Source organism: Sphaeramia orbicularis, chromosome 24 (genome assembly GCF_902148855.1).
Source record: "Sphaeramia orbicularis chromosome 24, fSphaOr1.1, whole genome shotgun sequence".
In the NCBI taxonomy this organism is placed as follows: Eukaryota; Metazoa; Chordata; class Actinopteri; order Kurtiformes; family Apogonidae; genus Sphaeramia; species Sphaeramia orbicularis.
Window position 1 is genome coordinate 34,617,725 of NC_043979.1, and position 26,610 is coordinate 34,644,334.

Consider the following 26,610-nt stretch of genomic DNA (forward strand, 5'->3'; position numbering starts at 1 on the left):
CAATAAATCACAAATGAAAATGACTACGTTTGAAAAATATATATATATATTTCAGTGTCTTTATACAGTTTATAGCACATTCTTATAAATCATGTTTTCTAGATCAGTATAATAATGTAGATGACATGTAACCTGTACATCCTCATAATAAAATCAGACTCAACTTGATTGCGTAGGTTGATTTACCTCTAAGCAAACATTCAAAATGTTTTTTTTTTTGTGTGTGTGTATTTGGAGAGCAGTTATCACATGAGTAATTGCAAAAGTTTATTTGGATTCTCCTTGTAGTACAAAATGTTTTTCACTTAAGAGATGGACTTTTTTGCCACTGTGCTGCAAATAACAACAATGACAGGAAAATATTAATCAATTTTATTAATAATTACGATGATTCACATAGCTATTTTTAAAAGGTTAAATATCACCAATAATACCTGATGTAGGTATTATTATAATATCATTCCTGACTATTATTCCAGCAGTCTATTGCGAACACATGATTCCACAGGAATTAAACATAAAAAAATGTGGGTAAAACACAAAATACAGAAGACATGACCTCAATGTGTTTACAGTCCATGACACAATACAGCAATTTGCAAATTTTTGTAAAAGACAGAGGTTAAAATAATTTTCAAAAAGAAAAATTTATTTCAAATGCATTTTTTTAAAAATATATTTATTTTTATGTTATTTTCATATAAATATAAAAATTCTCAATATACAACAGATACATTGGTATCATGTGTCATAAAAACAATTTTTTTTCTCCCAAAAGTATGAGGGCAGATAAGCTTTCCCAGTGAAAACAGAAGGAAAAATGCCTGGCTTTGTCACCTCAGTGTAATGTTTTCTTCTTTTTTTTTTTTTTGGTGTGACAGTTAAACTACAACAATCTCATCCCCATGGGATCTGTGACAATCTTCATCTGAAGCTCTTTGCTGGCCCAGAATGTATCCCCCATCATCTTTCTTTTGCCATTTATAGATTAATACTCCTGCAAGAATGATGGCCATTACCAGTCCCGTTACTCCCCCTGCAATAATACCTGTGAATAGATATCCAGTCAGAACACCAATATTGTGTATATCACTTTAAATCCTGTGTAACTATTGCTTAGTACCTGCTAGTGTTTCTTTGTTCTCGAAGACAGTCTTGCTTTTTGCCACAATAGTTTCCCCTGCAGACCAATGTGTACCATCAAAAGCCCTGTCTGAAAAACCCTGAAGACAAAAACAGCAACAGTCACAGTTTTATTTTCTGCTCTGCAAAAAAATAAGGAGAAAGGATGAAACTCATTAAAATAAGTCATTTGCAATACATAGAAATCATCCTTGCTTCCTTCCTCTGCTTTTACTGTGAAACGCCGGTCTCCTTTGGTGTTGGGCTGACTCTTGTCATTTTTATTTTCATCAAGTGAGACTGCAAATGGATGAGATTTAACACGTTATCAGATATTTATGGAATATAACACATATGATCTTAATTTAATTTTAAAAATAATTCAACATTACCTTTTTCTGACAAAGCCCCTGAACCTGAACCCTCATCATCATATCCTGATCCCTCCAAATCATCTGGAAGGACAGAAGCCTAGGTCCACATAAAGAAAAATATGTTTTTTTAATTTTATTTTAAAGTTGAACACTGTCAGAGTAATTGCTACAAAATGCTTTTTCTAGACATTGTCCCAGAGACATAAAAACAAATGAGGTAAAGGAAGTCTATGTAGGTACTTTCCTGAGAACCATAAAGGAAAGAACTGTCCTAGATACAAAGTCCTATTGATGCCACTGTAATAATGCTAACACATGACTTTACACAATCCTAAAAGCACATCTATGACGCAAGTGACACATTGTTATCACCAATAAAACCCTATGCGAGTAAAGAATACAGCTTGTATTAAATGATATTATCACTCCACCCATTTGGTAAAGGAGTAAAGGTAAATGATACCAACATGCAGTTCATTAGAGCTGCTGCTCTTTTTAAAAGAAACTTATTTATTCATAAAGACCACAGCACTTGATAGACTTTCATTAAACTGCAGAAGGAATCAAACTTTTTAAAGGAAAAATGCAAAGATGTTGATTATTTTAGCTCTAAGACTTGTGCCAGCAGTAACAGAATATGGCCACCTGTAACAAAAGAACTAGTTTTGCTATTTGCTTTGACTTAAGATAACAATAAGTAATATATAACATAATACATAACATATAAGATAAGTCCACATAGACAAGAGCGCTGTTGTAGATGTAAAGTCTAATCTAAACTATGTTAACAAGGATGTAATCCATGTGAGCAGTCTTTTGTCCAGTGAAAGACTGTGATAAAGGAAGGAGTTATAGTTTGGTAGTGTGTTTTTTTCTATGATTTTCAGTGGAATCTATTTATAGTAAGTGTAATTAACATTTGTAACAGACTGGACTGTATTCTTCAGTCTGCCAGTTACCAGAGGTCTTTCTCATTTACAGATAATTCTGTTGATGACTTTGTTCAGTCCATCATAGCATGGCTGAAGTATTTAACCCTTTCATGCATAGTGGTCACTACAGTGGACAGCTGTTCAAAGGTGTTCTCTTATATATTCATGGATTTTTATTGTTTTAGTTCCATATCAGCTAACACAGTGGACGCTTATGGATCATCCCATACACTGTAATTCATACCATAACTGTAACTTTGCTGTTCTTGATAAACCTGATCTGCACTAATATGTTTGACTGTAAATCAATTGCTTATTATTGTTAGACTGCAATTAACTTTTTTTTTTTACAAAAAGTTTTTTTTTTTTGCATATTATCTCCATGAAGTGACCAGTGACTAGTATTAGAGTATTATGAATGTGTAAAAACATCAGAATAGCAGCATTAAAAATATTTTTATTTCATAGTTTTCACACAATATATCAGTAAATATATGTTTCTTTGCTTCAAAAATTTCCAGCGGAGTGGACATTTTTGGAAGTACATTTAATATAAGTTCAGAAGAAAATTTTCAATCGTATTGTTTTTTTTTTTTTTTCATGCTCAAAGAGGAATAAAAACACTCAGGAAAACAAAAAATCTTGATTAAGGTTCTCATAATTCATGCATGAAAGGGTTAAATAACTTATAAAATAATATATAACTACTGAAAATCACAAATGGTGAAGTGAGTGAAGTGTGAGTGAAGTGTGATGTCCTTTTCTGGGAAAACTTTTCTGTCAGATAATAAATGGATAAACGGAGTTGAATTCGTCTTTTGTGAAATCACATTTTGATTATGACATCAGCCAAATTTGCCCAACGGGTAAAATCACGTGGGCCATAAATAAAATCTACTGTAAATGACAAAAGAGACAACAGAATAAAGCAGGTTTTGGATATATTACCCATACTAAATCATTATCCTAATGAACAAATCGATCATATTTGTAAGTTTCTCAACATCGAGATCCTTATCGGCAACACAATAACAGCCGTCACTAACAGGAAGTGAGAAAGGTGAGCTGTCACACTTCAAGCGCTCGTGCGATGTTCAAATAAACCTGTATTTAAGGATTTAAGGACGGAAAATGGCTTACCCCCGTACTGACTGGATGTATTATTCCCAAAAGGAACATTAAAATAGCTGTTAAAAGTATTCTCATGTTTCTGCGGTGTTGCCGTCCTCTTCCTCTTCCTCAGGTGTGTTGGTGAACCTCGAGCCTGTGGGCGAGCCCAAGCCCCGCCCACCAATAAAAGATTGATCAACCATTAGCTTCAGGTACAGGTGGTAAAGGTCCTGGTTTAATGACAGACTGGTTATTAGAGGAAAATAGACCAAAAAAGAAAAGAAGAGAAAATAAATAAATAAATAAATAAATAAATAAATAAACCTTTTCCCCTTTGGGATTAATAAAGTATCTATCTATCTATCTATCTATCTATCTATCTATCTATCTATCTATCTATCTATCTATCTATCTATACTATTACTACTACTACTAATAATAATAGACAATGCAAAGTGCTTGACTTGCACTGTTATTACACTGGTCCACAATGTTTTTATTTATTTATTTATTTTAGTAATTATCTACCTCAGAGGTTAAATGTGCACTTTAACCCTTTCATGCATGAATTACAAGAACCTTAATCAATTTTTTTTCTTGAGTGATTTTATTCCTCTTAAGGCATTTTTAAAAAAAAAACGATGCTATATATATATATATATATATACATATATACATATATATATATATATATATATATATATATATATATATATATATATATAATTTTTTTTTTTTTTTATTTAGCTATTTTTCATGAAGTTGCAAAAATGTCCACTCAGCTGGACACCATGCGTTTAGTTTTTGAAGCAAAAAAAAACAAACATGTATTTACTGTAAAAACTATGAAATAAAAAACATTTTAATGCTGCTAATCTGATGTTTTCTCACATTTTAGCATACTCTAATACTAGTCATTACTTCATTGAGATAACATGCAAAAAAAAAAAAAAAAAACATAAAAACTTTTGTTGTTAATGACAGTCTAATAACAATAACAAGGAATTGATTTACACTCAAATATGTTAGATTGAGTTTACCTAGAACAGCAAAGTTACAGTAATGTTATCAATTGTAGTGTATGGGATGATGCATAAGTGTCCAATGTGTTGGCTGATATGAAACTAAAACAACAAAACCCATGAATATATAAGAGAACAGCTGTAGAATAGCTGTCCACTGTAGTGACCACTATGCATGAAAGAGTTAATAGGATGAATTGGAAAACAACTGACAAAAGTACTGGTTATCTGATGTTTTCAATGTACATGATGGTTTATGTACATTTACACAATAGATTTACAAAAGTGAATGTACTGTAATGTGTAGACAGTGTTTTGAAGTAGATCTGGTAGCTCTGAAACATTCTTTTTGAGTAAAATCTGTTTTATTCTCACAATTTCACATTTTGACCTAAGCCAACCAGAATTTTGATTTAATTTTTCTTCATTAGTGACTCAAACTCTAAAGTTTTACTGCTTTAGTTTAGCAGTTTACTTGCAGACCAGTGTTATCAGTGGTAAAAAAAAAAAAAGCATTGTACTATACAGCATTCAACACCTTATTGAACCATTTTGATAATTTAAGGTAAAGCCAAATAAACAGTCATTTAGTCCATTTACAGCTTTAGAAATAAACATAACCACGTGAAATTCTGTATCAGTTTACCTACCTTTACTTTTAATACTCTACTCTTTCAGTATTCTAAACATCTTTCAGAGAAAATTTGTGGCTTTTGTTGTCATTTTAAAAAACAGCTAATTTCTTTATCAAATTTGTGAAATACATGTTTAATTTTGACAGGTTTTGCTCACCAGAAGTCATATTCAAGGCAAATGTTGACTTTTCCCTTCAAATTACTATTTGTAATTTCCATTTACTAACTATTAGATTGCAGCAGCTTTAGCCAACTATAGTTAAACTGATTTTCTGAAATAAAAGTAAGAATAAAAGTCCATTCAGTGCTAGTCTTCATGTATTAACTAATATTTGACTTATTTGTGCAAATGGCTATAAAATATATGTGGTGTAACTGCGTAACTTTTTACATTGATTTTCACAGCGCTTAAGAGTATTTATTACCACATAATTTAAGATGTTAATACTCGCAGGGTAAACTTCAGCTAACATTTTAACAAACTCACGAACTCTGAAAATATAATTTGCCGAGACAAAAAAAAAAGTCACTGCAAAACAAGAGGGGAGGAAAAAAAAAAAAAAAAAAAAAAAATCAGCACTGCATCATCAAATGTTAGAAGAACAATTTTAATCATACATAGTCACAATTCTGCTTCCAAAAATGAGTTTGTTTTCTTCATCTAACATCTGGAAATGTACATAAGGCCACCTGAAAATGTACATGACTTTGACAGTGTGACAAAACTCATATGTTCATATTTATATAATTGACAATATTTTACATTGCTTTTGCTTACAAGGTAGTAGCTGTTCCAAAATACAGCACTCATCTGTACAAAAATAATTCTTGTCATATCCTGTGAAGTTTCAATGGTAGCAGAGAGGACTAAATGCAGCCTCAGTTTTAGATTTTTTTTCCTCCTTTTTTTAAACTGTCACACATCAGAAAGACTATCAACAGTAGATGTTACAGCTCTAGTACAAAGAGAGGCTGGCCTTTCCCATAACAGGTTAAAAACAAAAAAAAAATTACATGCCAGATTGTGAAGCCATAAAGTTTTCTTTAAAATAACACTTGTTCAAATAAAACTGTATACATTATATTCAAGGGGAAAGGAGTGATGAATATACACACATCAAAATGCACATTTTGCCTTTTTCTCCCCCAAAAAAGTGTAAAAGACATCCCATTTACAGCATAAACGTTTACAAATGTACAACTGTACAGACGAAATAAAAGCATCACTACAAATTTAGCAAGGCCTGTCAAACACCACGACTAGACATTTTCAATTTAACTAATATTCTTACACTTATTAACTGCACATATACTACATGTATTCTACATTATTCATAAGAAGCAAATAAGCCATCACTACGAGCATTACAGGTAAATTGTATAGCTATTGATGGCCCCACCGGCCTCCACCAATGCACTTGCATACCCAACCAAATTAAAAACTAAATTAAAACAAAAACAGAACCATTAAAACGGTTCTTGAACATCCCTTTCTTCAACTTATCCCAACTGTCGTCTACATCAGGTGTAAAAAGAAGGGATAAGCTCCACTTCACAACATTTTTGGACTACTCTGACCTTCAGGCGGTGGGGGTTCCATCATCGCTGCAAGCCCCCTACCCAAAAGCAACAATTACTCATACATAAAGATGCTATACATTGCTAAACTACTACTAAACTACGCAAGAGATGATTATTCAGTACATAAAGATACCATTTCTAGGGCAGTGTTCATCTCAAACTACAAGACAGATGTTACACAAAACATGAAAAAGGAAAGAAAAAAAAAAAATCATTCCAAGGATTAAAACCTGTCACAGCATGCCAATGCATAAACCCACTCCCACCCATCATCCCATGAAAAAAAATAAAAATAAAACAAAAAAATAAAATAAAACAAAAACGCCCCCCACTATGGTCATTTCATGTTAAGATTATACCAGGTTACACACCCACTGTACAACCAAACCTCATGCTCTGCTTCTATAAGTTATGTTAATGGTAGCTTTTTTCTTCTTGCATAAACCAAAGTGATCACCTGGTTGAGATAAAGTAAGACGGCTCAAACGGGGCTCAGTGGATGCAGCAGCTCAGTGTCATCAGTCTGTAATAGTTAGTACCGAAACTGTTGAAATAGTTACATCAGGCAGACTATAAGCTGCTGGTCGAACAGGGTAAACACTCACCCCCCCCCCCCCCCCTTTAGCCTGGAAAAAGGCAGCAATGAAAAGGGGGCAAGAAATAGCCACCACTGGAGAACACTACCCTATACTAAAGCACCAATCCCCGAAGCCAAGCTCTCATAAAAATGGTCCTAAAGACCTTTGGGTGACTGACTGTGGCACGTGACACATAGTATTCACCTGTGGACGGAAGAGTTCATTTCCATCCATACTATGTAGTGCTATTTGAAAACTAATCCATCAGCTGCTTTGGCATGGGAACGATTTACTGTGCATGGGATAATATACAAATATAATCAATTGCCTAGACTCATTTAGAACAGCTGACATAAGTCTGGTTACAAAAACAAATGGAATTGATTTTAAAAGGTTACTCAGTTTAGCCTTATAAAGTCACTTGCTGGTGTTAAATTGTAAGAATTGTAAATTTCAGCAAATGTGTATAAGTTTTTTTTTTCTACAGAGAATTTACAATGTAAAAAACTAAATGTACAAGATAATATGAAAACCAGTCAAATACATCAATTACATCATTAACAATGGGCTTGTGCTTTACCCAGGAAAATCTGCCTGCTGACTGTGCGTCCCCTGGGGGGCCCATGCTGCAGACCGGCACCAGGGGTGGCAGAGTGGCAGGGGTCAGTTGTCACAGCGTTCTTAGGTGAAGTTGACTTGTCTTTTTTTTTTGGTAATTCCCCAAAAATGGGATGACAAAGGGTGTAAAAGGCTAACCCCTATGGCTAAGGAGCGTCTCACATAGAACAGGGGGCTTGGGGCTCCTACTCCTCTTCTTCCTCCTCCTCCTCTTCTACTTCTTCGGGGTACCCAGGAGGTTAGCGGGACTACATGAGGCCGTTTGTGGGGCCACCGATGGGACCCAGTTCGGATCCGCTCTTCATATAGTACTTTTCTAGCTTGGCCAGAATGTGCTTCCCGTAGGTGTACTTGCGCAACGTGGCAATGTGAGGCCGGATCTAAAAAAAGGGAGGAGAACGAGGTCAAATCATTACTACTTTCACCACAACCAATGCATAACAACAGTAGGAGCTGCAAAATACACACTTTGAAAATTTGTGATAAATAATTGTTCCTTTTCACCAGTGTGTAACACTTAAAAAAATAAATTCACCATATTCATCATTAGTTTTTTTAAGCATACCCGATAGTTTCTCTCTTTTTCAGGATAAAGACACTCATAGATGATGTTATACTTTTCTTTTGTTCAGACAAGGTATAGTTTTTAGATGTCACCTGCTTGACAGTTTCGACTGTGACTCAGGTCTTCCTCAGAAGCGTAAATGACATGACAGCAACACGTCACATGACGCTTCTGAGGAAGAAAGAGTCACAGCCGAAACTGTCAAGCAGGTAGCGTCTAAAAACTACACCTTGTCTGAACAAAAGAAAAAAAAGTATAATTACATTAACAAAAGACAAAATGAACATCATTAGCCTTATTCATAGATGTTTTTAACCTGAATAACTATATTCTACAACTACTGTGATTTCAACTAAGAGTATCTTTGAATAACCTCTTAACATTACTGCTTATTGATTGTGAGGAAGTTGGATGTAAAGATGTTACACAGGCCTTTCAATGTGGTAGCACAACACCAATATCACACTTAATAAATCTACAACTGTTTGTATTGTCCAAATAGCTCTAAATATTCAATTGAGAATGTTCCCCGTTACAAAGTGAGGTTTTGTTCATCAACAATTCACTAGGAATAGGATAATTGACCATTACTGACTTATTAATGAGCAGTAATAATAACACTGTTGAGGGTAAAACTTAAATGGCCTGGTAGCTGTACAGTAAGGTCAATAAATTCTTTATTACAACCAATAAAGAGCCAATATGCTAATGATATAAATCTATCAATAAGCAAGTGCTTAAATGGACAGTGTTTACCGTCATGTAAAGTATAGCCCTTTTCTTTTGTTTAGAAATAAAACTGTAGTATCAAAATTTGGACACTTTTTCTTTAGTTTAGTGCAAATATATGTTCCACTGCCTTGCCAATTGTGTGACCAGTATCTAACATTCATATTCATACGCATTTTGCATTTCACTGACCTTGTGCATGATAATTTTGCGCTGAGCAGGTTCTGCCATGTCAATCATTCTTTGGACAACATAGTTGGCGTACTGGTCCTTCATCATGGTGTACAGAGCACTGTGGGGCCCATCTTTCTGACAGCACACTTCATCTATGAGCAGAGCTCTCTCTGCACGCGAAGAGTGGATGACACACTTCTCCACAACATTACTGAAAGAGGAGGGGGGGAATCCATTACATTCATATAGATATTTTATTTTGTAATATGGGAGGTTGAAATATTTATGTGAACCTGTAAAATTAAATAAAGATTTATGCTTTGTGTGGGGCAATTTTCTCTCAAGCATGGTATTCATTACATAAATATTTCTGAGGTACGTCAACAACATTTCAATACCTTCCACCACAAAGCACTGCTTACCTTGCAAACTTGTGCTGACTCAGTACAAGAACCTTTCCTCGAACCTCTGCCACTATCTTGCTTTTATCCTCCGGCCTGCCATGCTCCAGAACATGCTGGATGACGTAATTACCATATTGATCCTGCAGGAGGCAGTGTAGGTGTAAGCTCACTGAGGCAAAAGACTATATCAACATTAACCAATCACAAAGCAATCAGTGCAACACCCTTTGCTCTGGTCAATACTCATGCACTACTTTTCCCCATTGGTCTTAATTGGTGTGAGATAATCATGCAGCTCTACAATGATGGATGAATGAGTGACACCCCCATTTGGACTCTTCCAAAAACCATTACGTCATCACTGCGGAAGGTCAGACAAAACAGATGCTGCTGGTTTGGAGCGATGCGGACCAGACAACACAACCAATAGCATCTTTGCCCCTTCAGAAATGGGTGATAGACAGTTATGGGTGTAACTTTAGAGTAACAAGATGGAGACAGGGACTCACCTGACCAAACAACAAATAGAACCACTGTGACATCGTATGATAGTAGTAATTTGTTGGGTAGGTAACATCTCCACCTTCTTATTACAATGCAATTGCCTCCAAATTCATTTCCTTTCAATCTGTTTTGATTAAAGCATGTATTACTTTCCATTTTTTGGGGATTGGTTTGAACATGAAGTACGCACACTTTCTGTCCAAAGAGTTTTTCAAAACTCTTGGGGAGTTTCGATCAACATTATAGGAAATTTAATAAATTAAAAGCAGAAAAAACAGGTTGATCAGGAGATGCTGTAGGCAAAAACAAAGGGTTTGTCAGACAGCAGAGAAGCATGTGCCTTGTGAATCCTCTGTGGCATGAAGCGAGAGGGGTGGAAAGGCAGGGAAAAAAAAAAAAAGACGGCTCAGTGGGTTAGAAGGCCTGTCAAGTTGGGAATTGAACTACCTAAATGTTAAGATCAGATGTTTTTACAAAAGAAAAAAGGGGGAAAATAAAGGGAAAGAGGAAAGAGCACGGGGACATCCGCGAGAGAGAGGCAAATTGCTCTGACCTTGAACAGTGCATCGCGGGACACTGTATAATATGTTTTGGGTGTCATCTCCAATGATACGCCTTGATATTTCTAGATGAAATAAGTGAGGGGGCAGGGTGGATGTTTAAATAATCACATATATCAGATGTAATGACAACTAACAGTACAATTACATTCACCCTTACAATTAGCAAACCACAACTACACAGAACAATGACAGCCTAAAAATATGAAATGTTTTAACATGGAGACATGCACATAAACAAAACAAGCACATATCTACAATTACCAGTCACATCTAGCACACATTAGCGTTATCATCTTAAGTCATTTAGGCTTTTGAATCAGACTAAATGAAGACAGATGTGCTCACCTGGCCCAGCTGTTCAGAGTGTTGGTGAAGCTCTTCCAAGATGGGCAGAGTTTGCTCCTGTGTGCAGTGCTCCAAAATCCTTTGAATTACTCTGCAGCCATAAGGGTGTGTGGACAGAACAAACACCTGCAAAAAGATCAATATTTTATGAGCAACAAGAGTCTTAATATTGACAAAATGATGTAATACTTGCAGCTTTTCCTCCTTAGGTCTACTTATAAACTGGACATGGATTTTATGAGAAATCACAAGCTCTGTTATGTAACTGGGACCAGCTTTTGAAGTTTTTAGTCAGCCCCAACTACACAACACTATGCTCATTATGTATAATGGAACTACATATGCATTATAATGCAGACAAATCTAATTTCTTCATGCTGGACTTGTATAAATGTTGCTTTTACAACTCATGTTACACATTCATTCACTGCTTTTGTTTAGTACACTGTTGCCATTAAACAGCAGAACATGTGGTACAGCTGATAATGTGGCTTCTAATTTTATGAACGGGTTATCCATGGAAAAATTGACGGCTATACAAGTCATCAAACATTGACCCGTTACTGTGATTTTATTATACATCCCTAGTGAAATGGACATACAAGGCAGCTCATAATAGACTCACCTGGCCTTGGAAGGCATCAATAATGAACTGTAGGGCCTGTGGCTGGACACACTCAATACACTTCTGCACCACATGATTCCCATTCTGGTCCTTCACACACTTCAACACATGGCCATCGAGTTCACGGACAATGTCGCTCTGACAGAGGAATCAAAGGTGAAATTGTGTCAAAACGTGATGATTATGATATTTACAATTTCTTTGACAAGTAAAAGATCTCAAAATGTAAAAAAGATGTGAAATCTCACTTACAATTACCTGCTGGTCAGAGGAAATGGACTCGAGGGCTTTCTGGATGACCCTGCAACCATACATCTGCAAAGCCAAGGGGAGGACGTGCCCACGGATGCGTGTTGCCAACGCCAGTTTCTGGTCTGCACTTCCAAACTACATCACACAACATAACATAAAAACTCTAAACACTGTCAAACATGGTTTACATGCAACTCATTTGTAAAACCGGCAATACTTTGGGGGTACTGTTTTAGATAATTTTGTACTATATAGATAGGACACAGTGTTATAATAGTCCCCACCTCAAAAAACTTTTGGATGACATAGTTGCCAAATACATCAGTCATCAGTTGGTATGCGGCTTGCAAAATTTCTCCAAACACCATCTGCCTCTCAGCAGGAGTTGCTCTCTCTAGCTTCTGCTGGATAAATCTAGGAGGACAAGATCAGAAGAAGGAATTGTGATAAAAGGGAAGAGAATTAGTCAGATATTAGCACAACAAAGCAATAAATCCTATGGTAATCCTTAGAGTTTATGAAATCCTTAAGTTTTTGGAGCAGAATAAATCTATAATATAAGCTCTAAAGCATTTCTTAGTCACCTGGATCCATGCTGGTCTTGAGAGAACTCCACCATGTGTCCTGGCAAGTCACGGAGCTGGAGGTTTGGGAAACGGTTGTTCCTGAAGTCTTCAAGCAGGCGGCTGCGACCGGACGGCATGACATCAGAGCGACTGTAGCGGGGCCGAGATGGAGGGAACAGCTGGCTGCTGGAATTAAACAGACTGGACGTCCCACCGGTGCTGCGGTACTTGGCCTCAGCTCCAGGTGCTGCAGAGATGTAGCGGCCACTGCCATTTGTTAGGCCACCTACGATTAACAACAATAATGACTAAACAGAGGGGTTTTTTCCCACGGACGAGTACAAATCCACACATACAGAAGACCTAATCAATCAATTTAATATTGTATGTACATACAGTCACTATACACTTTCGAGGGGCATGTCAAGCAAAAATACAATTCAAGGAGCATCACTGGGAACTCATCCTTTTTTAATCATTAGGGAGTGATTAACATGTGTGTATGTTTTTTTGTCAGATAATACCATTGTTTAGATCCCTCCGACAGAGCTTGAAAACAGCTTAAGTAGCTTCTATTAAAAATGAAATCTTCATATAGCATGAGTAAATTACTATTTCATACTCCTTGGGCTAACAACAGCTTTACAATAAACAGGGGTTCCAATAATTGCCAGCGATTTTCGCCGGCTATTTTAATATGTGTCACCGGCTACTTTCCGCTCCGCAGCCCAGGTCAGGTCTTTTCTGTCGCCCGGCACAAGAATAGAAACCTCCCGCCCTATCGTGAAAAAAAAATAAGTGTGTGTACGTATGGATCATGGGGCTTTACTTGTATCACCAGATTACTATTACTAGTGACCCCTGCTGGATATATCGTCATTCATTCACACGGGGAAATGTCAACCTCCGTACCGGGTCAAAGGTCTATTGAGCCAATGAATGTGACCCTGCAATCCCATGTGCGGACAACACAGAACTACAGCGGGTTTGACCTGGATTGCCGGGGCATCCACTGTATACAAACACGGCTGAGCACATGCACCTTGACGTTCCCTGGGACCCCAGAATCGTGCCCAGGTAATATTAGATCCAAACAGCACTATTCTGTAAAACCAGATACTGTTTTTTTTTTTTTGTTCACAAGGGTGTAAATTTTGTGATATGTGGAGTTCTCCCAGAAAGAATAAATTCTCCCATCTACACTGATGGTCACTTAATATACTGTAGTCTCGCCAAGATATCATGTGCTTCATGTATGTCTGTAGCTTCAAATGCCAAAAAGCAAAATATGGATTTTGAAAATTATAACAGATCTTTGTAAGATGTAAACTAATAGTTTCTATGTAAACAAATTTCCCAAAATACATAATGAATGATGGTGGTTGAAAATAGAATATGAAATATTCATATTTAAACAGAACAAACCAGCTTCAGGAAACTTTATTGCAAATGTATACATGAACTGGCAAAAATCCAAAACCAGCTAGTATCCCTTATTAAACCTATATATCTGGAGTAGTAGTTATCAGTATATTTTTACATTTTCAGTTGCAATAGACTTCTCTCCAGTCTTCCAGGGCCCATTTGGTGATCAGATCTCCCAGCCTGAATTAATTTGACCATCAGATTTATACAAGATCGAGGAGCATGTGTCTTTTTATCAAATGACTGTCATTTTAAAGTTGATTTGACCTTCAACAAATACATAATGTACAAATATATATGAATAATACATGAACAAAGAATAATGTAAATGGAGATCACTAGATGTAGTTTGGAGCAAGGTCACGTTTTCTTTTTAGTCTTTACCTGTTATGAGGTCTACACTTTGCCTTTTGCAATACAGGCATAGTGCTCTTTTCAGCTTTAAAATTGGTCATAAAATTAGGTAAAATGAGGTATGTAAAACAGTCATTTTGCTTGAATGTGGCATAGGGAGGCTTCAGTGTACAAGGGGGCTTCGCCCACTGGGGGCCACCCTGCCATCTGGGAAGAGCCACCTACTTTTAACAAATAACCGTCTACTCTGAAAATGATTGAAACCCCTGGTAAACACAATGTGTGTGATCATGCTAAGCAGAGACAGTAAATGAAAGTGTAATGGCTGCACAAGCTGGACTGGATCATTACTGGCTGTCATCAGTACTTGACAGTGAAGGAGATAAACAAAAAAAAAAAAAAGTTTACCTGCAATATTTGGAGCAAGTTAATAATCTGCTTCATTATAACCCACTTACCTGCTTGTTCATAATTGTGCAAGCCCAATACCTGCTCTATCACTCAAAATTTGGCAACCCTGCCTAAATTGCTGCGTGCTACTTTTGTGAATGCATAGAATGTCAACCACTGATTAACTGATGCAATGTGCCTGTAAGGTCAGTCCTGAAAACAGACAAACATACCCAATTTTTTTAAAAGATTGCGTACTCAAAAAAAAGAAAAAAAAAAAAAAAAAAAAAAAAAAAGTCAAACCATCCCAAGTTTACACCAGAACTAGGCTTATCATCATTGGGATACTATGTCTTTAATACTCAGAATTGCAGGCTTACCTAGGTGAAGGCTGGAAGAGGATCCATGAGAGGATGGCAGAGAGGGTGGCGGAGTGAGTGGAGAGTGGCCTGGTGTTAGGCCAATGGGGCTGGGTGAAGAGGAGTAACCAAGACTGTTGTAAAAGGGCTGGCCGATGGGAGTTAAACTGCTACCACCGCGTTTGTAGAGGTCAGAACTGGCCAAGAGCGAGTCCCTGCGAGATACACTGCTACTGGTAGAGCTGGATACTGTAAAAAAAAAAATTAAAATTAAAAGAATAAAAGGGGAGCCATTTCAAGAAAGAACTAATCAATATACAGGAAAAATGCACCACAGGTAAAACAAAAAAAAAAATTTAATCAGTCACATGGTTGAGTCACTGACCTGAGGAGCCAAAGCCTCCAAGAGCAGAGCCCAGGCCGACACCAAGTGAACCACCTGTGCTGCTGAAGCCCAGAGAGGAGCTTGGTGGTGGGGCAGAGTTGTGTGAGAAAAGAGAGCTGCTTTGAGAAGTGTTAGGTACAGATCCAGAACCATAGAATGAGCTGGAAGGCAGGCCGCTGCTGGGAGGAGGTGCCTGCTGTTGCTGTGGCTGGGGCTGAGGCTGAGGCATGGAGCGATAGAGCCCGTTGGCTGGAGGACCAGACATGTTGTTACCGGAGCCAGATGCTGACACGGCAGCTGCTGGAGAAGTGAGAGAACAAGTGTTGAGTAAAATTCTGTCTATACCTATTAGCGTCCATTACTTGGAAAATAGTTCCGTCTTAGAGCAGTACTTACCGGCTTGTGCAGCAGCAGGATTGATTAGAAGAGGGGTCTGAACTAGACGAACAGGTCCACCTATCCCAGTTCTAGCACCAGGGCCCATTACCAGAGCCCCAGTCTGGTCATAGTAGGCAGCAGGAGCCAAAACCTGATAACCTGGAGGAGAGAGTAATTATAAATAAGAAAATCTAACCTGTTACGACAAGAATTAGTGAACTTGAGGACTATGAAAGGTTTTTTTTTTAAAATTCTGAAACAGACAATATTCCTACTGAGTCTTTGATATATTGCCAGGGGTGTCCAACTCTGGTCCTGGAGAGCCACTATCCTGCATGTTTTAGATGTTTCCCTCTTCCAACACACCTGATTCAAATAAGCCTATCATCAAGCTCTGCTGAAGCCTGATAACGACCGTCAGGTGTGCTGGAAGAGGGAACCATCTAAAACATGCAGGATAGTGGCTCTCCAGGACCAGGGTTGGCCACCCCTGATATAGGCTATAGAAAGAATATTCCTGTATTCTTGCTGACATTAGCTTTCCCTCTGGTGTTAGACTTATTTGAATATGAGTTCCAGGTGCCTTCTATCAATCACCTCCTTGAAAAGGTCAGCATTTTCATATCTGTGCACATCCAAACCTGTCGATAGCTATGCCTTTCTTAATGTTTAAAAGTAGGCATGTTTCTCCTGCCCAGACATGTGGTCTTATGTTATAAATATGCATCACTAACCCAATCTTATAAACTGATGCCTAGCTGGTCTGTGTACAATGCACAGAGCAGACTATTAACAGATGAGTCACCATCAAACTCAAACCGAGATGCTTGTACTGAATGTTCTATACAATTCTTCAAAAAACATTTCACAAAATAAGGTCTAATCTGGAATATTCAACCCCACTACAGCTTTTACATGACCTAGGCCAGTAACAGTGCATTATTAAACCTAAACCTAACCTAAATGTAGTCTGTGTTTCAGTAACGAGTTCTGTACTAACCAGGCATCCCTGTGTAGGCCAATGCAGGATTTGCAGCAGCTGCAGCAGCTAGTGATTCCTGCTGACTTTGCTGACCTTGCCCAGGTGTAAGAGGGCGCTGGTTAGTTCCTGTGCGCATGACCTGAAGGAAAAGTTGGAGACAGTCACTCAAAATTTAAAACAATAAAATGTGAACTCTCAAGCAAGAGAACCTGCATGTAAACAATTCACAGACATAAATTACACCCCAGACAAAAATGGGCAAATTAATCAACAATAGTAAGAGCAAAAGCACCTGAAAAATGTTGCCACATTACAATAAATAGAGCACACATAATTTTTACCTGTGGTTGGCCAGGCCCTGGTCCCTGATTGGATGCCTGCTGATTAGCTGAGTGATTGGCAGTTGATGCAGCCTGCTGCTGAAAGAGATTCGCTGGATACACACCCCAAGGGACGCCATAGTACTGAGGTGGAACCACTGTGGGACCTGTGGAAAACAGTAAGTTAGCTACTCATCTAACAGACATTAGCACAACGTGACTTTATTAAAACAAAGAACAAATATGGCTGCATCTCAGTAAAGGGCTAAGCTGAAATGACACAAGGGATGAAAATGTGCTGTGTTATCACCTGCAAGCGTGGCTGCTGCCAGACCAGCAGCAGTGTAGGGATCAGCTCCAGGGGGGGCAGCATTAATGATGTAAGGGTTTGGCACAAATGCAGGAGCAAGGCCAGCTGATTCACAGGAGGGACAGCAATGTAATTTATATCTCCATATCAAATTTCAATCAAATTATTTTGCAACAGTAAAGACAGACAACTGGAGCCATAATATAGGACACAAAAGTAACTTACCAAGATGCTGCTGCTGGGCGGCAGCCAGGGCGTATTGTTGTTGTTGAGCTGCAGTGAGCTGTTGAACAGTCAGGGGATTAGATCTCTGGAACAACTGAAAACAAATTTGAGAATTAAAATCCGCTGGCCAAACTTCAATATAACCCTCGTCTAAAATTGTGTATCCTGCAACAAACCTGTTGTTGAGAGCTGTAGTCAAACAATCCCACTGGGGTCCCTGAAGAATCCACCTGAATCTGGTTCCCAGCATAGTCAAACTGGAGTGACTCTACACCAGCTTGTTGCTCCATACCCCCCATGTTCTGGGCTTCTTGGTTCTGAAAGTCCTCAGTTGGGGCTTTGCCTTGTATAGGATTCTGCTGTTGAAGAGCATGAGGGTGGTGCTGGCCCATCATCTCCAAACCTGTCTGACTGGGACCCATCCTCTCAACAGCCTCAGTAGGTGATGCTTGGCGGCTACCTGGGGTCGGACTAAGAAAGCAATATATAATATAAGGACGTGTGACTTGTATAATTATTTCAAATCAAGGCAAAACAGAAATTCCATCTGAATAAGCTTATAAATATTGACAGCTACTTTCACCATTGTGACGATAACACGTTGAGATTAAAATGCCATCTATGTCAAGAATGATAGTAACTACTGTGATGTAAGCACTCATACTGCTATGTGAAACTGTACTGTAAAACAGTGTCAAGTAGGGCTGCACGATTTTGGCCAAAAAAAAAAAATCCCGATTTTTTCCTCTAAAAACTCGATTTTCGATTTCGATTTTGGGTATAACTAGAAAAGGCAACAGCAGTCAGCATGTCGTTTTTGTGAGCAGCCCACAATGCAAGCCACTGCTCTGACCTCAAAGCTGTGATGGTATCACGTGATGAACCCACAGTTTTGTTTTGTTTTTTCTCTTCATTAAATCTTTGAAATGAAGTAGAGTATACAAACAATGTATACAACAAGAAAATAACATAAGTTTGTCAGGGGGAATACACTATAAGAAAATGTCCAAATCAGAGCAAATACTGATAGTTGTTACAGCCTTTTTGTTTCCACATTTATCTAACAGCTTTAAATAAATTTCAACATCTTACAAAACATAAATAATATTTGGTTTTGTGTTACAGAACTTACATTTGTGAATGAAAAATTTAGCAAATAAGAGGACTAAATTAATTATTTAAAAAAAAAAAGTTTATTTTTTCTTTCTTTTCTGGGTATCTGGCCCACAGCAGTGGATACCAGTGTCAGTCAGTGACAGGCATCAGTCGTGCGTGCGTGGACCAGGTTAATATGAGTGATCCACATGCGGTTCTATTTAAACTGGAGGATCTGTGCGTGGAACAGACCGACCCAGGACACACTGGAGGGATTCTATGTGTGGAGCTGGTGGATGTGTGTGGGCACAGGGCTGTCTGGGCTCCTCTGCTGAGGCTGATGACCCCGAGACCCGGACCCGGTTCGCAAGAAGACAGTACGGTACGGATCCGCTTCCAGTTATATTTCAGTTGCGGGATCCGTGCGTGAAGCCACGGCTTATATTGGTATAAGTACTGCGGGTTCATGAACAGATTTAACGTCCGGTCATTACACAGACTTCTGTGACAGACCGCTGTCACAGGAAGAGCCTACGGTAGCCCGCGGGCACGCGGAGGCGCGCGGCCCGGAGGCACGAGAGAGATGAAATCGATTTTACGATTTCCCTTTTTTAAAAATTGTCCTAATTAAAAAATCCGATTTCGATTTAAAATCGATTAATCGTGCAGCCCTAGTGTCAAGCATTAACGCCAAAATTAATACCCATGACCTGTTCCTGCTACACCAAGAACTCAGTAAATATGATAGCTGTGGTCTCTGAACATATAACATCAGTAGTAATGCACAGCATCTTACACACCACTGGCTAAAACTGTTTTGTCTGAATTCTGACAATAATTAATTAATTTAGTTTTTACAGGCAGAATTTCAGATCTTTTCATGGAACAATATAATTACCATAGGCTTTCGCAACTTTTGAGACCCTTTGACTGACCATGTTTCATTAATCGAATTGCCCACAAACACTGTCATAGTTTTGAAATTAACTCCACCATTTCCTGAGATGGTACAATTTTTTAAACTCCGTGTATGTGGCCCCTGCTTAAAATTAGCAACGTGTCAGTAAAGCCACCTGAAGAAATAGCTCCGTGTATTCTGAGATGAAAGGATTATGGAAGAGACAGGGTGCAGAAGACTTTAAAGATGCAAAATAAAAGCTTACTTGAAGTCTTTGCAGTCTCTATCCATGCCATTAAGCAGACCTCTTCCATTTGCTTTTGCTGGATCACCATCCTCTCCAACCTTCATCTCAGGGCTCTTGTCTTCTTCAAAGGGGGACACTTTCTCTTGGGCATCATTCTTCTCTCTACCATCCTGGTCAGTATCTCCACTACCCTGTAATTACATTGATTTACATATGAAAACCACTTCCAAATATGTGTTGAATGAACGACACTAGCTTCCTCTCTTAGGAAGAATGAGACAGAATGTTGACTTACATAGCCACCATTCCTGTAGCGACCATCCATCTTGTCACCAGGAGATGAGCTCAGGACATACTCCACCATGCTCACCCCAAGGCCTCCACCTTCTGAGCGAGGCGAAAGCACAGAATTGGCATCGCCATTCCCATGGAAACTCGGGCCTGGCCGCCGCTGCACCATGATTGGCTGAGACACTGAGTGATCTGAACGAAAAGTCATGATTGAATATCTAAACAGCTGTGTACATACACAGTTATAGATGGTTGGAAAGCCAACCAGAGAACACGGCAAACCATGCTCATTGGGCAAGATGCTTTTCCATTTATGTGCAGAACTGGGCTGGGAGTATAGTCCTCACATTAGACCACACAAATTCTGATTCTTGATTAAATAAAAGTGAAAAATAAAAAATTATTTAAGAGCCACTTACGAGATGATCCCCAGGCATTATCCCTCCACTCTTCTCCAAGGAGCATCCCCTTCCTTCCATCCTTTGCCAACTCATCAGAATCCCACAGCTTCTTTGCTGGCAAGAGCTATTAAAACAAAATGACAGTCATGAGGCCCTTATTTTGCAATGTCCATATACATACACACTTACGCTTCTACATCAAGTAGTACCTTCCTCTCAAATCTAACATGAATCCATCAGGCTCACATGTCTGGATGAGCAGAGCTGCTCTATCCTATTTATTCTCCATACTGTACCATATTACACACATGTAAAAATCACCCCATCACATATTTGTTTTTAACACTAGACAAGGCAAAGAAAATTGCCAGTTATTAGGGGGACATGAATTTTTTTTATTTTTAAATCTTACCTCTCCCATCCCTCTCGACTCCAAAGCAAGAGCTTGAAAGTCATAGTTCATTTCATCCACAGCCCGGACCTGGAAGAAAAAAAAAGGTGGGGAAGGGAGGGGAGGGGGTGTTGATGCACTGTTAAACTCAGTAGTTAAATTACCTGCTGTCGTGATTAGTTTTACCATGATGGTATTTCGGTTCTATGAGAAAGAAAGAGGAACATACAATTCAAAAAAATACTATATAATTAAAAATAAACCATCAGCTAAGATTATACTTTGTATTTATACTATGTACAAATATCCAAAAATGACCGTTTGCAACAAGCTGTATTATTCTATTAATTAATCTTACATAAAATTTTCATCCTAATAAATACTAAGCAATCTTATCACCATTGTAAAAATGCACTGAGGTAGAGATTAGGGTGTGACGTTTTTGCTAAATTCAAAAACAAGAGCATAGAAATCACGTTTTTGTACAAATCAATTTACTGTTAAGTACAGACAAGACATCATTGGATTAAAAATCAGTTATTTAGTCGGGTTAGCAAGTAGCCCATCATAAGGTTTACAAATCTATTCTAATACAACCACATCAATGACAGTCTATGTTCTTGTCAGGCAAGATGTGTATTTCCATGTACCATAAGAATATATATTGTGATGGCAGTCTCAGTAATTCTAAACTGATGTAGACATTTGATAAAATAATGGATAGATGGCAGTTTAGAAATCAGTCACAGCACTGTACCAATATGTTGATCAAAGTACTGCCCTTACTGCTGTACTCATTTCAAAATGTAGGGGCTGAAATGTTTAGCACACCTTTGTCTACATGGTTCACACTGTGGTGACAAGAGTACCTCACCTCTAATCCCATAACTGCTAGAATACAGGAATAAAATAGACAGGTGCACACAAAACTAGAACAGGTTTGTCTATAGAAAAAAACACTTTCTAATTCTCCGAACTCTGCTTGAACAATAGCAGACAAAGACACAGCAGTATCCTGAATCGAAATTCTCGTTTAACAGACACTCCTTCAGTGGAAATCTCTTAATGGCCAGGTACTGCAGCTTACTTGATAAAAACAAACCCCACCAAATTATGTTTTATAACAGGCATCAACAAACAAAAGCTTAAACTCATGTTGAGTTCATGCCCAGAGTAACACAACAGAGTAAGTTCTTACATTTAACAGGAAATCCTACACACACCCATTTATTCAATGAAAAATGCTTCTCATTTGTATTACATACATTAGCTAAAAAGAAATCCATCATGGATTTAAATGTGGTTTAAACTCAGGAACACAGAGTGAAAAATTACAAAAGCACCGTTTCCTCTGTAATATTGTCATTTACAAGTGCTGTGGTGGTTTGGTAACAGTTCTAGATTTGACTAATTTGATGTTCACATCTCAAACTAATGTTCTGATGTTAAAATTCTTTAGTACTTCACTACTGGACAACCCATAGCTTGGTTATCAATGACATTGAGGATAAGTTACGCTGTTAATACACATTTGCAGTGGTGATCAAACCCCTGTCAAATGAATACAGAAGTAACATTATTCAATTCATAAATATGGTTCATGTCTTACAGGATGCATGCTGTTTCCTACTAAAGTTTTCATATTACAGTGGAAAAAGTTGCCTACAGGAACAGGACTGGCTCCATGAGATTTGGAATGGCAAAAATACAGCAAGTACACACCCTAAACTTAAATTCACTATGGCTTAGGAATATGTAAAATGAACTGTGAAAATGCCTAAATTACAAAATCATGATAATTGCTCTGGAGAACTTTCTTGCTCAACAAAAAAATAAAAAATGCAGCCTGTTTGCTTCCAAAACAGTAAGTGGATGCGTTTCTCCAGTCACATAGTATCATGATACAAATTTGATACAACCTGGCAGTACCAAACCCAGCACAGCAGCATTAACTTTCTGCACAGTGAAGCTCAAAGATTACAATGCAGCAACACCAACAATAACTTGTTTTGCAGGGGACTTCTCTCTAAATGTGAGCAGGATATCAACAGATGTAATCAGTGATATGGCACAATTGTTTCCAGCTGCAGAAGAATATTGTTTAATAATACCCTGTTAGCCTGATACAATCTGCCTGAACATGCACTTTTGTGTCTTCATTTAAAAAAAGAAGTAAAGCCTTTATTTTGCATGTTTCGTACAAATTGTGTGCTTAATCTGCATATTTGCAAATGTGGAACAAAGGAGGACATGTTCTGCAAGCAGAAAGGAATCTCTACATAATGGAGAAAATGATGTGCAGTACAGAAAAAACTAGACACAGAACACTGCAGATTATCTACCCTGACCTAACTGTACAGCCTTTTCTTGGACTGAAACAGTTTACCTGATCGACATGGTTGGCATCTCCAGTCGGCCAGCGATGTTTGCTGGGTGCGCAACCTCCAAGCTGCTCTCCAGGCTGCCTCTGAAAGAAGTATCCAACTGTTGCATCATCCTGAGATCGCCCCGCTCAATGGAGGCTGCGGAGTACCTGGGGTAGGATTAAACACTCCTGTCAAGACCATTGTAGATGTGGTCCTCCAGGACCCTGTCCAGCACCCCCGACTGTGGCTAGGGGCCCTCCACCATGAACTCTGACACCTCCGGTCTCAGGAGCACCATTTGCATGCAGCATCCCACCTCTCGTCTCCTGCCAGGCCACGTCATTCATACCTAGGATGCTGCATGGAACGCTCATTCCACGGGAAAGCCTAAACATACAGAACATGAATTAGTCATGACATGATAGTTTGCAGTGACACCTTTCAAATGTTGATTTTCATTCTATTATATGTCCATGGGAAAGACTTGTTGTAGTCAGCATCACAACACATTGCTTAGGTTAAAGGGGCAACTGTGTTATCAAATTAAGGACTTCTGATATAATCAAGCATGAGTACAGCAATTATCAACACATTCATTTTACACATTTGTCAGGCTCCAATATAATACGATCTATAGTACCGGTGTGTGGCCTTAATTGCCAACTTGTCTGTGAGGCATTCAAGTAAAGGACCCATTAAACCAGACTTTACAAATTGAGAGAGAATAGTACAAACTGAAATGGAAAACAACTTATATTTTTGACGCCACTACAAGACTAACGCATTGGCTGCTATTTCCATGCCGCGACTCGTCTACATTTCCCCTTTTCCCCTTGTTACTCAAGTGTGTTTTCTTTCCAGTGACATGTCATTTATGCCAAATTGTGAGACCGTTGGTGCTACATTGGTTCGTGGTTTTACGAAAGTAAAAACAAAACAGTTAACTGATACGGATGCTAGTGGCTTTCATTACCATTTGTGCTAGTTAACGTTACTGTTAGCCTAATGTTAGCCATCGCTAGGTACCATAAGGCTAACGTTATGCTACTGCTCATGTAACGCTAGCGTTCTCAAAAATTAATAGACATAAACTCAAAGCTAATCCAAACATTTAATAAACGTGAGTCACGATGAAAGTCGCCAGGTTTTTTTAATTAATAAATATCACTGTTCACGTCAGTTTTTGCAGACCGACGAGCAAGCCTTTTAGCAACCTTGCTAGCTAGCACAGCAAGCAGGTTCGCTGCTAAGGAGAACGCTACACACGGCTTACACCAAGCATTTACGTTAACACTGCAGCACAATTGTAACAGTGAATAACTTCTTTTCTTGTCATTCTTTATTGTTAGGTGTGCATAAATAAGTTTTTTCGACATAGGAAATGGATACGCTTAGCATTAGCAAATGACAATTGGCCGGAGTGAACATTAGCAACCTCTTTAGCTAACCAGCTATTGCTATTCGCAGCAGGCCTGTTGTGTTTATTATTGGCTACCCTAGACATCAAAGTTAAATTCACGGATTGACCATTGTTTATGACAGACGAGCGAGTCCCCTTTTCAGAAAAGCTAATTCCTTGCCTTAAGGGACCACGCAATATTTTTTATAGCTAGTGACGATAAATCAAAATAGATAACATTACCGTAAGAGCTAGCACCGCTAACGCTAATTGCTAAGTTGGTGTTATGAGCTATAACATCAACCAAACACTCAGTGGCTAAACAACATGGCCCCCCTTCAAGTTCCAAACAGAGGGGCCTTAACCGCTAAACAAAAGGGGAAATACTCACACCACGGCAGTCGAGTTAAAAACACTCGCTATTCTGGGCTTTTGCTTTCGATGTGAGCAAATAAAATCGGGGATACTCACGCGCTGTCGTGTCGAGAGAGGGTCTATTCTTGTAGCACGCCGTCAACCCGATTCTATATTGTTTTGTTTCCTTGGAGAGAGCGGTGATTTAGCAAGGCTTGATAGTCAGTGCTAAGAGTTTGCCTACGCTAGTGCCCCCTCCCTGTAAATAGCGTGAACTACGTAGACATGCGTAACAATGTCAATGTAAATTTGCCTTTTCTACGTACCCTTTGTATGTGGAGGCAAGAGATATGTGCCTCAGCGTGTATTACTCAGTCATAATCATAATCCTATATCATTCCTTATTAGCTAAATTTCATATACATACAAGCAAATTTGCCAATCAGAAACCCAGCTTTGTGGTCTTTAAATCTTATTTGAAATCCTATTTAGACACACTTAACTTTTGCACTAACCCTAAAGCCTAATGTGACGAATTTAAGTTGTAATTTATTTATTTTTATTTATTATTATTATTATTATTATTATTATTATTATTATTATTATTATTATTATTATCATTATTATTGTTGTTGTTGTTGTTTGTTGTTTTTTCTCTTCTTGTTTATTCCTTTACTTTTATTTTATTTAATTTACTCACCTATTTATGTAATTGTGTGATTAATTAATTGTAAGTGAAATTGTGTAGCTTGCTGTTGAGTTTCAAAAAAAGCTTTAATTTGTCAAATTCTCAAGGGCTATGAAAGTAATATGATTTCACAGTGATTTGAGAAACCGAATGTAGAATAATTTGTGTTAATGTTTTATCTGCTGCAACTTAAGGTGTGGAGTTGGAGTAAGGATGGGAATAGGAGAAGCAGAAATAAACCTCTGGCTTCAGCTTCTTCCTTTTTCAGTTAACAATTGTGTTAATTTTATGTTTGTTTTTCTTTGTAATATGTATGTGTTTTGTACAGGGTGTCCCATAAGTCTCCATACATAGGAAAAATAAGCGTTTCTTGACATGAACCATTTTTATTTATATAATATGCTCTATATGACTGCCATTTTGTCGGGAACACATTTCAATGCGTGTCCTCCACTGCTGAAGAACTATAAAGAAGAAATATAAAGAAATACATGTTAGAACCACATATGTATGGAATGTATTATGTCTCCTATGTATGGAGACTTATGGGACACCCTGTATATAACTGAAATAAAATATTCATTAATTCATTCATTCATTTTATAGTTACTTTTAACCCTTTCATGCACGAATTATGAGAACCTTAATCAAAT

The 26,610-nt window shown here is 38.0% G+C and overlaps 2 protein-coding genes across 3 annotated transcripts; both read right to left on the minus strand.

Annotated features, from left to right (window-relative positions):
• Positions 1-795: 795 nt before the first annotated feature.
• On the minus strand, positions 796-3,704 carry LOC115415315 (syndecan-4-like). Of its 2 annotated transcripts, none has more exons than XM_030128842.1 (5): positions 3,569-3,704; positions 1,515-1,593; positions 1,358-1,422; positions 1,124-1,223; positions 796-1,048 (listed from the first exon to the last, which is right to left on the minus strand). In XM_030128842.1, the coding sequence occupies exons 1-5, from the start codon at positions 3,632-3,634 to the stop codon at positions 882-884; spliced, it is 477 nt and encodes a 158-aa protein (XP_029984702.1). In that variant the 5' UTR covers positions 3,635-3,704; the 3' UTR covers positions 796-881. The 2 variants fall into 2 exon arrangements, with proteins under 2 accessions (XP_029984702.1, XP_029984700.1); XM_030128840.1 differs by having other exon boundaries at positions 1,322-1,422.
• Positions 3,705-5,784: 2,080 nt separating this feature from the next.
• pum2 (pumilio RNA-binding family member 2) lies at positions 5,785-25,526 on the minus strand. Its single transcript, XM_030128837.1, is given in 24 exon segments — positions 5,785-8,352; positions 9,459-9,651; positions 9,863-9,984; positions 11,257-11,382; positions 11,882-12,019; positions 12,134-12,268; positions 12,418-12,547; positions 12,718-12,985; positions 15,249-15,476; positions 15,613-15,912; positions 16,009-16,149; positions 16,991-17,111; positions 17,314-17,459; positions 17,603-17,707; positions 17,828-17,921; positions 18,004-18,298; positions 20,086-20,258; positions 20,363-20,550; positions 20,778-20,883; positions 21,172-21,240; positions 23,537-23,659; positions 23,661-23,711; positions 23,714-23,903; positions 25,387-25,526. Coding segments are annotated over 23 exon segments (3,561 nt in total). The 5' UTR covers positions 23,891-23,903; positions 25,387-25,526; the 3' UTR covers positions 5,785-8,220.
• Positions 25,527-26,610: the final 1,084 nt, after the last annotated feature.